The sequence below is a fragment of the Gracilinanus agilis genome, chromosome 1 (genome assembly GCF_016433145.1).
Source record: "Gracilinanus agilis isolate LMUSP501 chromosome 1, AgileGrace, whole genome shotgun sequence".
Classification (NCBI taxonomy): Eukaryota; Metazoa; Chordata; class Mammalia; order Didelphimorphia; family Didelphidae; genus Gracilinanus; species Gracilinanus agilis.
In genome coordinates this window covers 798,668,958-798,684,508 of record NC_058130.1, presented here as the reverse complement: position 1 = coordinate 798,684,508, position 15,551 = coordinate 798,668,958, and the positions used below count along the sequence as shown (strand labels likewise).

Below are 15,551 nucleotides of genomic sequence, written 5' to 3'. Positions count from 1 at the left end.
TTTTCTTATTCACTCAAGTTTCTCTTGGTGTCCCCTACTATTCACCCCCTCTTTCCCATCCCCCATGTCATCTTAGATTATTTAGTGTTCCACCCTCTCCCTGTGAATCATTCTTCTGATTACTATAATAGTGAATACTGTAATAGTGAATAGAGTTCACTACAGAGAATTATACATAGCATTTCTGTACATAGGAATACAGATAATTAGATCTCACTGAGGCCCTTAAAAAGTCAAATTTAAAAATTATGAGTTTTCTTTCTTTCCCTTCTGTTTCTTATTTACCTTTTCATGTTTCTCTCGATTTTTTGTGGTAGGATATCAAACTTTCCATTTAGCCCTGCTCTTTTCTGTGCAAATACTTGGAATTCTTCAATTTTGTTGAATGCCCATACTTTCCCCTGGAAATATATAGTCAATTTTGATGGGTAGTTGATCCGTGGTTGCAGGCCCAGCTCTCTTGCCTTTCTGAATATCATATTCCAAGCCTTGAGGTCTTTTAGCGTGGAGGCTGCCAGATCCTGTGTGATCCTGATTGGTTCTCCTTGATATTTGAATTGTCTCTTTCTGGATTCTTGTAAGATTTTTTTCTTTTACTTGGAAGCTCTTGAATTTGGCAATTATATTCCTGGGTGTTTTCTTATCTGGATCAAATGTCACGGGTGATCTATGGATCCTTTCAATGTCTATATTACCCTCTTGTTTTAGGACTTCAGGGCAATTTTGCTGAATAATTTCTTTTAGTATGGAGTCCAGGTTTCTATTAATTTCTGGTTTTTCTGGAAGACCAATGATTCTCAAATTGTCTCTTCTAGGCCGGTTTTATTGGTCTGTCACTTTCTCTCGGAGATATTTCATGTTTCCTTCTATTTTTTCAGTCTTTTGACTTTGTTTCATTTGTTCTTGTTGTCTTGAGAGGTCATTAGCTTCTAGTTGCTCAATTCTAGCCTTTAGGGACTGGTTTTCGGTTATAATATTTCGGCTTTCTGCTATGATCTTTTGGTTTTCCTTTTCAATCTGGTCATTTCTGGTGTTCAATTTGCTTATCAGTTCATTTGATTTCTGAGCCTCACTTTCCAATTGCAAGATTCTACCTTTTAAACTGTTATTTTCTTGCCAGATCTCTTCCATCTTCCTCAAAATCTCAGTTTTGAACTCTTCCATAGCTAGTGACCCATTTTCCTTATTTGAGGAGGGTCCAGATGCTTGTTTGTTCTCCTCCTCTGTTTGCTCGGTTGTCTGGATTTTCTCTGTGTAAAAGTTGTCGAGTGTTAAAGACTTGTTTTTCTTGTTGTTAATCTTTCTCTTCTGAACTTCCTGAGTCTGGGTAGCCATCATTAGCCCAGCAGCTTCTCAGCTTTATCCTCACGCTCAGGGACTGTCTGTGGTCTTTTGGCTCCTGAGGGCTGAGGTCTGGTTTTTTCCAAGGTTAAGCCCCCTGGTGGACCCCCTTGCTTGATCCTCTGCCTGAGGTTTCTTTACAAGTCTCAGGGCACTGCTTCCATAGTCATATACCCGTCTGCACTGGTTCCTCACTCAGGGGTTCAGAGCCTTTGCTCGCAGCTGTGTCTGCCTCCACCTGTGCCTCCACCTGCGCTCCATGTCTGTGCTCAGAGTTTGTGTGCTTTTTGGGGACCTAAATCTTGCTGCTCTCAGGAACAGGCCCTGGAGCTGCCAATGACTCGATGGGTGCCCCAAACTTGCTCTATTTCTTTTTAGCTGGCTTTGGCGTTATAGGTGGTGTGTGTGGAGGGGGTGGAGGGGTGGTTGCTCAGCCCGCGATTTAGTGAGAGCTGTTTTACCCCTTTAAAGCATGGAAATGTCCCGATTCCACATACCTTCCACGCTGCACCCTGTTGTGGGGTTCCTCCGTTTGTCTGGGCTTGTTTTTATGTTCCCTTGAGGAGTCTTGTATGTTTCGGTCAGGAGAGGTTAAGAGCTGCTTTTTACTCTGCCGCCATCTTAACCCAGAACCCTTGGAGTAAGGATTTTATGTGTAAAGTTTATGTGTAAAATTGTATTCATAATTGTAAGGAAATGGAATTATTTTTCCGTTTTTGAAGTATTTATCTGAATATGATGTCCAGAAATACAGCCAGAACAAAAGACTGTTGTAAAGATTTTTCTCACAATTGTACATCTCTAGAAAACCATATGTCTTATCTGAAAACTGTACTATTATGACTAATTAGTTGTTTCCATGGAACTTTGTTTCCAAATATTTGGGGAGGAGCAGGATGTCTATTTTTCCTGAATTGCACTGTTCACTCACTCTCAGATTCAAAAATCTCTAATTTTTCCTTCAATTAGGATTCAGATTACCTATTGTATTATTTCTTTCTAATTAACTGGTTTCATTTGGTTAATTATTTCAATATATACAAATCTGTTTCTCCCTGAAGTCAGGGTCTAGGTCTGAGCAGAGGAAGTGACTTGCTCCTCATTTGTTAGGTAGTTGAAGACAGTGATACAAAGGCACGGAGAAATTCCCTGCCTGGCTCCAGATGTCAGGCTCTGGTTAAAATTGTTCTTTTGTTGACTTTGAGTTAGCTTGGTTCCCTTCATGAGCTAATTTGGTTCCCCTGGTAGAGGAGATACATACACTTTGCTTCTGGCTCAGTTAGAGTCAGAAGCCTGAGGGAGAAGCCTGAAACCTTATTGAGGAGAAACATGAAGAAAAAAATCAGGACTGCTAGAAGCCAGCTGGCATAAGCTTCTTCTTGTAACCCTTTTGTTCCAGGATCCCAGACAAGCCAGCTATACTATTGTCCCTCGTCCCCTCCAGTATTCGTCATTACTGATAGATGTGAGGAAGTTCTTCAGAATTGTGTTTAATTTGTATTTTTCTAATCAATAATGATTTAGACCAGTGATTGGCAAACGACAGCCCAAGGGCCAGATGTGGCCCTCTGAAATGTTCTATCTAGCCAGGGGATATTATTCCTAATTTGACGAATACAATGAGTAGGATACAATGCAATGAGACTTAGAAAGAGTTGCCTTAGAAACAGACTGACAGATAAGCATTTCCTTTCCTTTGACCCCCCTCTTTAAAAAAGTTTGCCCATCACTGATTTAGACCACTTTATATTACTATAGAGAGCATTGATTTCTTCTTTCAAAAACTTCCTGTTCATAAAATTTGATCATTTATGTTTTAGGCTCTTACTTTCATAGATTTGACATGGCTGCTTATATATTTGAAAAATGAGGCAATTGTCAGAGAAATGCTATAAATTTTTTTAATAATACTTCATTGTCTATGGTATCTTTTAGCAAATTGCAATTTCCCTGATTATTTCATTTAATTAGGTCTCTGTTCACTTTTGCTTCATTTGAGATTACTAGGATTACTCTAGCTGGCCTTTTTTATCTCAGCCAAAGCATAATAGATTTCACTTGGGTCCCTCATTTAACTCTGTCTGACTTTCTGTTTCAGTTTTGTCTCTCATAAAGAACTTGTTGGATTCTGCTTTCTGATCCATTCAGTTATCTACTTCTGTTTTATGGATGAGCTCATAGCATTCACATTCACAGTTATGATTTACTAACTGCATATTTTTCTCCATTTTATCTTCTACTTATCCTTCTCTCTTTTTACCTTGTTCCTCTTCAAAAGGCCATGTTGCTTCTTCTGACCAATGCTTCCCTTAAACTAGCCTTCCATTAATCTTCACATCCATGTTTCTCTTATTTCCTTCCTCTCTATTTCCCCATTTCTCTTTGGGGGGATATAGAGATCTATGTTCTGTATCCTAATGTCTGTATATACTTAATTTATATTTATATATGCATGTCTGCATATACACACATAGATGTAAATAAACATACATGTATTTATATAAAGTGTTTACATATATGCATAAATTCTCTCTTTAAACCAATTCTGAGTGAACTTTTCATTTTCACCCATTTTCTCCTGTGCTGTAAAAACTCTTCCTTCTGAGACTTCTTTATGAGCTAATTTCTCCCATTTTACCTCTCCCTTTCCCCTTTCTTTGAGGGTACCCATCTTTCTCATTGATGCATTTTTAAAAATCATCTCATCAAAATCAACTCCAACTCATGCTCTCTATCCATGTGCACTCTCTTTAAATGCCCTAGTAATAAGAAAGTTCTTACGAATTACATGAGTGCTCTTCTGATATAGGGATGTAAACAGATTAACTTTGTTGAATCCCTTATGGTTGTTCTTTCATTTTTATCTTTTTATAAGTCTTTTGAGTCTAATGTTTGAATGTCAAAATTTCTAGTCTATCTATCCAGAGTGCTTGAAGTTGTTCTATTTCACAAAATATACATTTTCTTTTGAAGGATTATGCTCAGTTTTGCTTGTCAGATTATTCTTGGTTGTAATCTTAACTCCTTTACCTGACAAAGTATCATATTCTAAGTTGTCTTCTTTCATGTGGAAGGGGACCTGGTTGCAGTCTCAGTGCTGAAAGAAGTACAGTGCTTGTGGCTGATGGGGAAAGGAGACTTCTTGGATAAAGATTTTCTTAGGCTAGGAAAAGTTAGCTCTGCTATTCCAAAATCAGTTTTTAAGAATTATTTTAAAATTCTATAGAGGAGATTGTTGATAGAGTTCTGCTGTGTTGTTGCCTCTACTCTACTATCATGGCTACATCTACCAACAAACGATGTGTAAAATTAAAAAAAGAAAAAATCAAATTACTAGTCTAAAACAATGAAAATGGCCAATGTGTCACCAATTAAAAGAAAAATAAAGCAATTAATAGAAATTATTTTGAACAGCTATGTTCCATTAAAACTAATAATCCAAATGAACTGGACAAATATGTACAAAAATATAAATTGCCCAGAATAAGAGAAGAAATAGAATACTTAAATAACCCTTAGAAGAAGTACTTGAACAAACCATAAATAAACTCTTTAAGGAAAAAAATGGGACCAAATTTATAAGTTAAAAATTTAAAGAAAAATTAATTCTGGTATTATATATATTTTTGGACAAATGTATAAAAAGAAGCCCTAACCAATTCCTTCTATGATGCAGCTATAATATTGCTATCTTCAACAGGGAGCACAAAAAGCAGAGAAAGAAAACTCTAGAGACCACTGATGGGCAAACTTTTTTAAAGAGGGGGCCAAAGGAAAGGAAATGCTTATCTGTCAATCTGTTTCTAAGGCAACTCTTTCAAAGTTTTGTTGTATTATATCCTACTCATTGTATTCGTCATATTAGGAATAATTTCGCCTGGCTAGATAGAACATTTCAGGGGGCCACATCTGGCCCGTGGGCCGTAGTTTGCCCATCACTTCTATAGACCTATTTCCCTAATGAATATTGTTGAAAATTTTTAAATAAAATATTAGGCAGATTATGGTTATATGCCACAATGCAGGATTGGTTCAATATTCCTAAAAGTATAAATATATTCCTGAAATAAGAGGATAAAATAAGAAATTAAAGACTCCACCAAACATGTCCTAAAAGATATCTCAAAATGAAAACTCCTGTGAAGATTATAACCAAATCCCAGAGCTCCCAGGTCAAGGAGAATATATTGCATCATATATAAATGGAGATTTTGAACCTTGGACTGCATCCCCCATAAGTCCTTAGTGTTTTCCAGAATTCCCTTAAATCTCTCCTGCGCCTCCATGTTTGGGTGGTCACATTATTGTTTTATAGTTGGCTGTAATTCCTCCCTCTCTCTTTTTTGCTCCTGGGAGTGGGCTTGTTAGGAACCTTTTAGTTATCTATTTTGTTAGTTTATTATTAATAAAACCTTATAAAAATATAATATTTAGTTATTGAATATTAAATTTAAAATCCACAGCATATAGCCAGAAAGAAGTAGTTCATATATTATGGAATTACAATCAGGTTCAAATGATTTAGAAGCTTCCATGTTAAAGAAGCATAATGCGTGGAATATGATATCTGGAAATGAAAGGAGCTAGAATTAGAGTCACAATTAGGATCACACAGTATTTAGCTGTTTTCGCTATAAGGAAGTGGAGATATCAGAATGTGGTGTTCTTTAAGGCATAGGAACTAGGATTACCATAAAAATAACCTACTCAGCAAAACTGAATTTAGCTCATTGGGGGGAAATGGCTAATTAAGGAAATAGAGTTTTTCAGGCATCACTGAGGTAAAGCCCAGAGCCAAATAGAAAATTTGACATCCAAACAAAAGATTCAAGAGGAGTGTTTGAAGATAGGGTTCTCTCTTCCTATTTTTAGCTAAACAAATCAAGAACATAAAGTATCCCTACTTGTCACTAAGTAAGAGAGTTCTCAAGTCGCTTATTCCTTCCTTGGTTCTTTGGTGAGGAGACCCTCATTGGCAGAGGCTCATTGGCACTTTGGTGGGACACTCCCTTCAGCATGAATTCTGGTGATATTCTTGGCAGTCTTAACCTCATGTGCACTGAAGGTTTTCTAGGGATTCTTCAGAATCTCCTGGATATTCGGATATCAGCTTCCTAATTAGGACTTTGAATTCTGGTGAGATTTGCTTTCAGATTTGCATTTGGGTCTGGAGACATTAGGATTAAACTCAGGGTATTTGTAGCTAGGCAGTACTTTCTGTCTCTTTATCTACATTTTTTCCACTTTCACTCTTTCCACCTCTTTGTAAATAATGCTGCTAAAAGTCATTTTGACTTAAGCTGTCATATTTTTTAAATTGGCAACCACTTTCAAATTAGCATAAACTTTCATATTAGCATAAAAGCCTAAATTTAAATTCTTACAGGAGCCTAAAAAGATAAACATAAAAAGATAAATTGTAAGGGACTCAATAACGTGAAACTGTTTACATGCTTATATAGGCAGATGATATATATGTATATATATATATATATGTATATAAAATTTCTTAAAAACTCATCCTTTTTTGAAGAGTTTGAGGGACTCTATAGAGAGAGGGGGGAGAGGGTGATTCTACTATGTGGGGAAATCTCCAAATAATAAAGGGGTGAAAAAGAGGGATACACTGAGAGAAAGGGATCCTTCACAATACCCTTTAATATCTTAAAATATTCTTTATGTATCTTGTTTGTTCAGCTTATTTGTATGCTATATCCCCCCATTAGACCAAGTCACTGAAGATATAGACTTTCTTTTACTTTTCCTTGTATGCCCAACTATTAATACAGGGTTTGACATAACAGGCTCTTCATAAATATTTATTGACTTACTAATACAGAATTCAAATACACTTTAGGAGGAGTCTGGGCTATAAACTCCCTAGTCAGGCTTCCATAGACTCGCATTGGAAAACCCAGAATTTTAAAAGAATATTACCTGCCAGGGATGAGGAACCAAGCTTTCTCCTTCTACCATGGATCTTTTTTCTAATTTCATCATTAGCATTTCATGGAGGGCCCAAGCCACAGCATACACACCATTGTAGATAATATAACTCAAGTCAGACATGGTCATGTCAAAGTAAAGTAAAGGCAGAGTCTCCAGGGAGGCATTTGTGGAACATTCCTCTTGTTTCAACTTTTCAAGTTCATCTGTACATCTGAAGGCTGAGTGCCAGAATTCTTTCAGCACAAAGTCATCTGAATATTTGCCAGGGTTCACTGTCCTGATAAAAGGTTTAAAACCAGGAATGTCACTTGTTAGGTGTGAAAATGTAAGTGTCCCATTGAAATTATAACCATCAATATATTGTGGTCTCATGGTAATATCCCAATAAAAGGTAGTGACCCACACTTTCCAATTTGGGAGAAAAGGTAATTGGGAATATCTCAAGATCATGAATGAATCTGTGTCACCATGAACGAAAATTACTCTGCTTGTTGATGCCATGATCCTGGGCATGAATGGCACCTGCGATTCTGCGTGTCTTCTCTCACTGACAGGGATCTTCTCTGTGAAGGACACACAGACCCCATGATTTGCCATCTCCAAAGTCAGCTCCTGAAGGAATTTTTCACCTCTCAGATCATCTACTGTCACCAGAGCTACCCATGTCCATTGAAAATGAGTCATCAGTCTGACCATACCTTTATGAAGGGAAGAGTCTCTGGGAGCCATCTGGTAAAGAGAAGGAAAGAGAGTCTTGTCACTCAGGATGGGATCAAATGGTCCATAGATGACCTGGATGAGAAAGAGACATGGAAAAACTGAGATCTATGAATATAATGTTGATGAATGTGCAAATGTGTGGTTGAAGCTCATCAACTCCATTTTTTATTTGATATTGTAACTAGATAAGTTTATATCTCAATTAATCAAAGCCCTTAGACTAAGTTTGAAACATCTTTGCAGATATATAATGAAATAAAATGAAGCTGAACAGGAAATCTATTTCAGAAGTCTGAGAAATTTATCCATGCCTCTAGAGATCATCTGTAAATTATAAAGGGAGTAGACAGGGGGAAAGGATCCTAAAAACTAGAGTAAGTGACTTTTAAGCACACACTGAGATGCAAAACCAAAAATAAGCCTTAGGAAAAAAAGAGAGTAATCAATTAGACTGATAGACTCTCCAGGCATGTTTAGAGCAGAAGACTGCCTGTTGGAAACCCCAAGAAAATGTTGCCTCTTTTCTCTGCTTCCCTTATAGGTACCTGCCTATCCATAGGTCCTATAATATCAAACATCTCCAGTAAGTTCATTTTTTCCTTAACTACAAAGAGATAGAAAAATATAAATATATGAGTATGTAACTTATTTTTAAATGTTGGGATTTTTTCCTAATTAGACTCTTCATGATGATAACTAAAGTCATAATACTTGTCTTCAGCAAACTCTAAAAGTGAAGAGGAAGAAATCACATGGATGCTAATTATTTTAATAGTGTAAAATTACTTATGTAAAAGTATCTCTTCTCCCAATCCTATATTAGGGGGAAGGCTAATGATTCCATAAGACATTCTGTTACCAATGGCATTTTATTTTCCATAAACCTTTGTATTTATTCATTTCTCTGAGTCATTTGTCAAAACTATTTCTTGAAAAAGAAATCTCTGGTTCTTTAATTTTTCTGGAGAGAAAAACAAGAAAATAAGAGGGAGGGAAATACACAGTAATCTTAACTGAGAATGTGAATGGAATGAGCTCACCGATAAAACAGAAGCAGTTAGCAGAGTGAATAAGAAACAAGAGTCCAACAGTATGATGTTGACAAAGGACACACTTGAAATATAAAGACATACAGAATTAAATAAAGAGATGAAGCAGGACAGATTATGCTTCAGCTCAAGTAAAAAAAGTGGAAGAAGAGCAATCATTTTAGACAAAAGAAAAATAGAACTACTAATTAAAAGAGATAATCAGGGAAAACATATTTTGCTAAAAAAAGTATCATAGACTGATATAATAAAATATTTTATAGCAAGTTTCTCTGATAATAGCCTCATTTTTCAAATAGATATTGAGTATAAAAACCAAATCAAATTCATAAAAATAAGAGCCAGTTCCCAACTGGTAGTCAAAGAATATAAACAGGCAATTGTCAGAAGAAATCAAAAATATCTATAACCATATGGGAAAATGCTTCAAAGGACTATTGATTAGAGAAATGCAAATTAAAGTGAATGTGAAGTACTCCCTCACATGTATTAGAAATGAAAAATGCTGAGGGGATGAGGGGAAATAGGAATACTAATGGAAATGTTGGTGGAATACTGAACTGGTCCCAACAATTTCTGAATTATTCCCAAAGGGCTGTCCAACTGTGCGTACCTTTTGATTCAGCAATACCACTACTAGGTCTGTATCCAAATTGGTTACTACTTGTCCTTCATCTTCAAAGAGAACTAAAATGACATTACTTGTGATGTCTTTTGACTAATGCATAAATTGGATTTAAATGAGGCAGAGTTGCACAAAGTCCTCAAGGTCACTCTTCCTGTCATCTAAATCCAGGGGCAAGACAAAAGTCAAGAAAAATAGTTCTGGCTGCAGTGGATAAACTGGACTTCTTTGAGATCTAACCAAGTTCTAAGCAGCCCACAGTACCTTCTTCCATCTTCCTGGCCATTGGAAAACATACATTTCATCTTCCTCTTCTACTTGGGGAAGTCTTCAGATAACCAGAGTAGACATCCCCTCCCTACCAAGTCACCAATGAATTTGAAGTCTGTCAGAGTACACCTGATTTAGTCTGCCTGGAGACAGTTCACTGGATTGTGGCTGCTATGCATAGTACAGCTTCTTGGAACCACAAGTGAAAGTGGGATGGCATTTGGACCCCAAAGAAGGAAATCAGTCCTAAAAAGGGCTGAGCAGTCCCTTAAGCCTAAGGTCCGTCAATTAGATCAAATGAAGGGGAAAATGACTATATACAAAAATATTTATAGCCGCTCTGTTTTGTAGTGACACCCAGTTGGGAATGATTAAACAAATTGTGACAAATTGTTTTGATTGGTTCTTATTGCACTAAAAGAAAAGATAAAAATTAGTTTCAAAAAACATGGCAAGATCTATATGAAATGACGAAAAATTAAATGGGAAGAAATGGGAGATCAATGAGAGCAGTGATAGCAATAGTTTAATGAAGATCTACTGTGAAAAATTTGGCTACAATTATCCAAGTTCCAAATTTCCAAATTTGGATTGCAATTCCAAAGGATTCATGATGAAAAAATCCTCCAGAGAAAACTTGTGAACTCTGAGTGCAAACTGAAGTACAATTTTCTCTCTTTAATGTTCTTTATTTTTTAAAACTATGGCTAATATGGAAATGTGTTCTACATTATTTCCCATGCATAATTGATATCACATTGCTTGCCTTTTCAGTGGGTGGGATAAGAGGTCAGATGGAGGAAGACCGTTTGGAAATAAAATTTTTTATCTACTAAAAATAAACATATAATAGATTGGCATTTTAAAAAATTAACTAAAAAGCATGACAAAATAAATACATTAGAATATCGTTGCTCAGTAACCAGTGATAAGTGTTGGACTCAGAGACCCCTGAGAAGCAAATGAAAAGTGAAGAGATGTAAGAGAAAAAAATTATTCATTACCAAATTTGTAAGCAGAAATAAATTTGAAAGCCATGAGATCTCTAATAGTTAGCAATGGTCTACTTTGGCTATTGAAGATGATAAAAACTTTGAAGATGATAAACTTTGGAGTAGTCTATTTTAGATTGGATCATGGCCGTGTACATTCAATAACTCCATTGGGATAATTGTGTTTGGCTTAAAGCTCCATACATTATCTTTCAATAGGTTGGTTTTAAAACTTTTAAATGTAATACTAACAGTTAGTTTAATCGGTCTCTCTTTAATATCATTCAAGATCAAAATTATTTTTTGGTTATAATTGTGTCTCTCCTTATCTATAATAAAGTAATTTTCTCTGACTAAATGAAGTATTTCAGACTATCCATTTGAAAGCTTTATTTTTTTGCACTGAGAGTTCTTCGAATCCCATTCTTTCTCATCTCTGTGTTTTAAAAATTTATATTTTATGCATGCACTTAATAGTATGCGATTAGAAATACATATTAGTAACTTTTTATAGTGAGTGGGACATCTCATTGGTGTGTCCTTCCTTTTCTCTCTTCAACAATTGAAAGAGACGTTCACCATTGCTCCCCCCAATTTGCATTTTCCACACCAATGTTCAGTATTCCTTTTATTGTCAAAATTATCATTTAGGAAAAGCCAGCTAATAGTAGTGTTGATAGACTACATGTTACTTGTGGGTGAAACACAGATAATATGATTTAGCACTCAGAAAAATTAACTAGTACTGAAATCAGGTGGGTTTTAGTCCCAGCCCTTCCATCAATTGCATTTCAGACTTTGGAGGTGCTGCTTCATCCTGCTGATCCTCAGGGACATCCTCTGGCTGATGGGAAAGAAAGCCTGCAAAATTTCCAGTATCTCTTCTTATGACAGAAGTTAAAAGTCACTGATTTTGTCCTTAATATATAATGGAAGGAGGGCAAGGAGCTCAAGACAAGGCTCACTTTCTCCCATGATTGGGCTTTTAAAAGTGTATTAAGCGATGTATTTGTTGTAGGAATATCCAGGCAAGATACAACTTCTACTAATGTAGAGCTTCTCTGAAATGTGTAGTTTCTGAGAATTGATTAGAGAACTGAAAGGTTAAGGGACTTGGCCAGGGTCACACACATTTGCTATGTAGCAAAGATGTCTTTAAACTTGGGCCACCTGACTCTGAGACCAATTGCTGACTCTCAGGGGTCTGGTGAAGCCTCCCGAGGTGTCAGGATCAATATTACCCACCTGTGGATACTTGTAGAGCTCGAGGAGAGTCCCCATCTGGACAGACAGAGTTGATGTGGCTCCTCCAATGACGGCCACAGGTTTCTCTTGGCCTCTGCAACTATAGTTAGGAATGAGCTGGCCCTGCCCAGACAGCCACCTCAGGGAGCTCTCCAAGGTCCTTTCATCACTGTGGTAGGCATTGTAGAGGTGGAATCCCAGGCTGATATTGGGCAAGAGATTGGGGTCCTTGTTGATCTCCTCCACGGCAAACATTATGGTCAGAGCTTGTTGGTAATTTTTGTATAGCCACCTAAAGGGGAGAAAGTCAAAAACCATTCATAAAATCTGTAAAATGAAATCACTTAAGAAAAAAGGCTGTTTCAGTGCCATGAGGGTCAGATTTAAGGACTCTTGCTCATGTTGAGTATGTTGATGACAGCCTCCCCTTTTCCATACTGTTCCCCTCTTGTGCTTCCTGGAATGTCAAGGACAATTCAGTTTTAGTTCCTGGTACAGCTCTGCCTGCCTGAGTCACTCATGTACTCTCATTCACTCATTCACTCTTTCAGCAAATACATAGTGAACACTTAGCATTTCAGAATAAAAGATTATGAGATTTAGAAAGTAGCCCAGAAGTCAACTAATCCGACACATTCTCAAAAGGAGTCCCCTTTATAACATCATCTGTAAGGAATATAGTAGCTTCCCCTGAAAGATAAATGAGGAAGTTCTGGCAAATTGAAAAAAGAAATAAAGAAAAACCTCAGTCATCCTGTAAGAGGAAAAGCAGGAGTGATGGCCAAAAGCTGGGTTCTTTCCTAAAGTCTGTGCTCAATTATCAACTCGTTCACAATTTCCCCCTGCCATAAGAAAGCTTTAGTCAGCACAATTCCTGAACTCTGGCCCACACCAAGGGGTCAGCTTTTATCTTCCCTACCCAACCCTGCTTGCTCCAGATAATAGTCCTCTATGACTCTCCATCTCTTCCCTCACCTCAAAGACCTTCCTCTATCTGTGACCGAAAAGGACTGAAGTGTGTCCATGTTCCCTGATCGCTCTGCATTTTTGTGACCATCTCTCCGATCCCACTAAAATCCTTCTTGCTGCCATTTCTTTATATCTGCCTCCTTTTGATTCTGTCCAATGGTTCTGGGCCTCCCAGGCATGCCAGTGAATGGAGAGCTCTTGCCCTTGTGATGAACAGTTCAATGCCTTTTCACTCTTTAACTTTGAAAAAATCAGATGGATTGAAACTAACTGTCAGCAACAAATCTGGGGGAAGAGAGAGTAGAAGAGACCCTGGGATCAGCAGATCAGCAGACAAGGACCTATCATCCTGCATGACCCTTCCACAAAAATGTTTGTTCTCATTAACCTCTTTTGAAGCAAAGGCAAGCAAACACGTACTTATAATCTCTACAGTTCTTCTCAGGTTTGCTTCCAAAGAATCCTGCTTCTGTCACATGGCTCACTTCAACTGAATACATGGGGAGAAAAGTCCCCATCACAAAATCGCCATTTCTGACAAGGCTGGGGCTGATTTGGGGGAAGCACAGTGGCTTCTCTGTCCTGTTCTCAGAGGCTGGAAGCTTCAGGAGCAGTGACAGGAGGAGGACAGAGAACAGACAAATATTTCTCTGAATAAGAGAAAACATCATTGAACATTAGAGAAAGCCCCAAGCCTGGGAGCAACCAAGGAGTGGCAGAATGAGAACAATTTCAAATGTTTGTGTCTTGGTATGCTGAGAAGCCTGTTAGAGGGGAAACATCTTTTTCTGGCCTAGGTTTACACTCTCCCTCAGCACCTGAGCAAAGACAAAGGGACATTAGTTGTGCTCTTGTCAAGAGCAAGGACAGTGACTTAAAGCCGAGAGGGTGATTATGAGGCTTCCTTCCTACTTAAACTGCACTCTTTCAGTGACTTTGTAGTTTAGTCTCTGGTAATGATGTCCACAGAGACATGTAGGTCCACGAGGAGCCCTAGGGATCATCTCTAGCCAGCTGTGTCCCTGAATCCAAGCTAAAAACACAAGTAGAAAGTATGTTTCATAATCTGTTTCTATTATCAACTTAGAATCCTGGACAAGAAGCCTCATCAGAAGTTTGTGTGTCCCTGTGTTGTTACCCAGGGGGCATCAGAGTCCTGGAGCTAGCTGATGTTGCATCATGCAGAGTCGGATATGAAGAAAGATAAACAACTTTCAAAGAAAGCAGCTGGACTGAGAGCCTATAGGAGTCATTGCAAGGAACCATCTTGTCTCTGGAGGAACTCATCAGTTTGTGATCTCCTTATGCTCAGGATTATAGAATCACAGAGCCTCAAAGAACAAAAATGGGGCATCAGAAACTCTCCAGCCCAATTGATGCCTAAAAAGAATCACTATCTATGACCCCTAGCTTTACTGCAGCTCATAAACTTGCCATATTGACATGCTCTGGGTGAGCATATGTTTCTCTAAAATCTGAGGATCATGGGATTTAAAAACAGAGGGAATCATAAAAAAGATAATCCAATATGCTTTTTTATGCTTAAATAAGAAATCAAAAGTAAAATTACTTGTGTAAGGTCCCATGGTTAATAAGTAGCTAAATTCAAAGAAAATTATATAGTACCTTAAGATATGTAAATCACTTTGCACATGTTATCAGATTTTATTTTCACAAGAACCGTGTGAGGAACTGTTATTATCACCATTTTATTGATTAAGAAAAAGGTAGGGAGAGTTCCAAAGCCTTGCCAGGTGTCTCAAAGTCAGTAAATATCTGAGAAAGGATTAGAACTCAGGTCATCCAGATCTGAAGCAGAGACTTGGAAGCAACTATAGAATGCAAAACAGGTATCTGGGATATGACTGAACCTGAATGGTAAGCCTTTTCTTCCTAAGAAATATTAGTATCAACTTTGTCTATCTGTTCAAGCTGGTGGACATTATGACACTCAAGCTATATTGCACAGATTGCTCCTGGTATCACATCTGTGGCTTCTCTTATAACTGCTGGTTGCCATGTTTATTTGGCTTTTCACCAACATACTTTCAAAAAGGTGGCATATGATGGTCCCCCTCTAACTTATCAACCCTTTGAAAATTTGCAAATTGATTTTATTAGTTTGTGTGTCTTGATGTGGATACCATTATTTCTCATAAGTTCCTTGGGATTATCCTGGATCATTGCATTGCTATTAGTAGCAAAGTTGGTTACATTTGATGGTCCCACAGTGTATCTGTCTCTGTGCACAATGTTCTCCTGATTCTGCTCATTTTGCTCCACATCAGTTCATATAAGGTCTTTCCAGCTTTTATAGAAATCAAGCAGTTTATCATTCCTTACAGCACAATAGTATTCTATCACCACCATATACCACAATTTGTTCAGCCA

General features: G+C 37.5%; 1 protein-coding gene across 1 annotated transcript in view; it reads right to left on the bottom strand.

The window, feature by feature from the left end:
- The window catches only part of LOC123246303 (vomeronasal type-2 receptor 26-like), a 36,234-nt gene extending 22,372 nt beyond the window's left edge, over nucleotides 1-13,862 (bottom strand). The window contains exons 1-3 of the mRNA XM_044675222.1: nucleotides 13,581-13,862; nucleotides 12,192-12,483; nucleotides 7,279-8,082 (exon numbers count right to left, since the gene is read on the bottom strand). Of these exons, the coding sequence (XP_044531157.1) occupies nucleotides 7,279-8,082; nucleotides 12,192-12,483; nucleotides 13,581-13,831 (1,347 nt within the window). The 5' untranslated portion in view covers nucleotides 13,832-13,862. The remainder of the gene's footprint in view (nucleotides 1-7,278; nucleotides 8,083-12,191; nucleotides 12,484-13,580) is intronic.
- Between the last annotated feature and the right edge of the window lie 1,689 nt (nucleotides 13,863-15,551).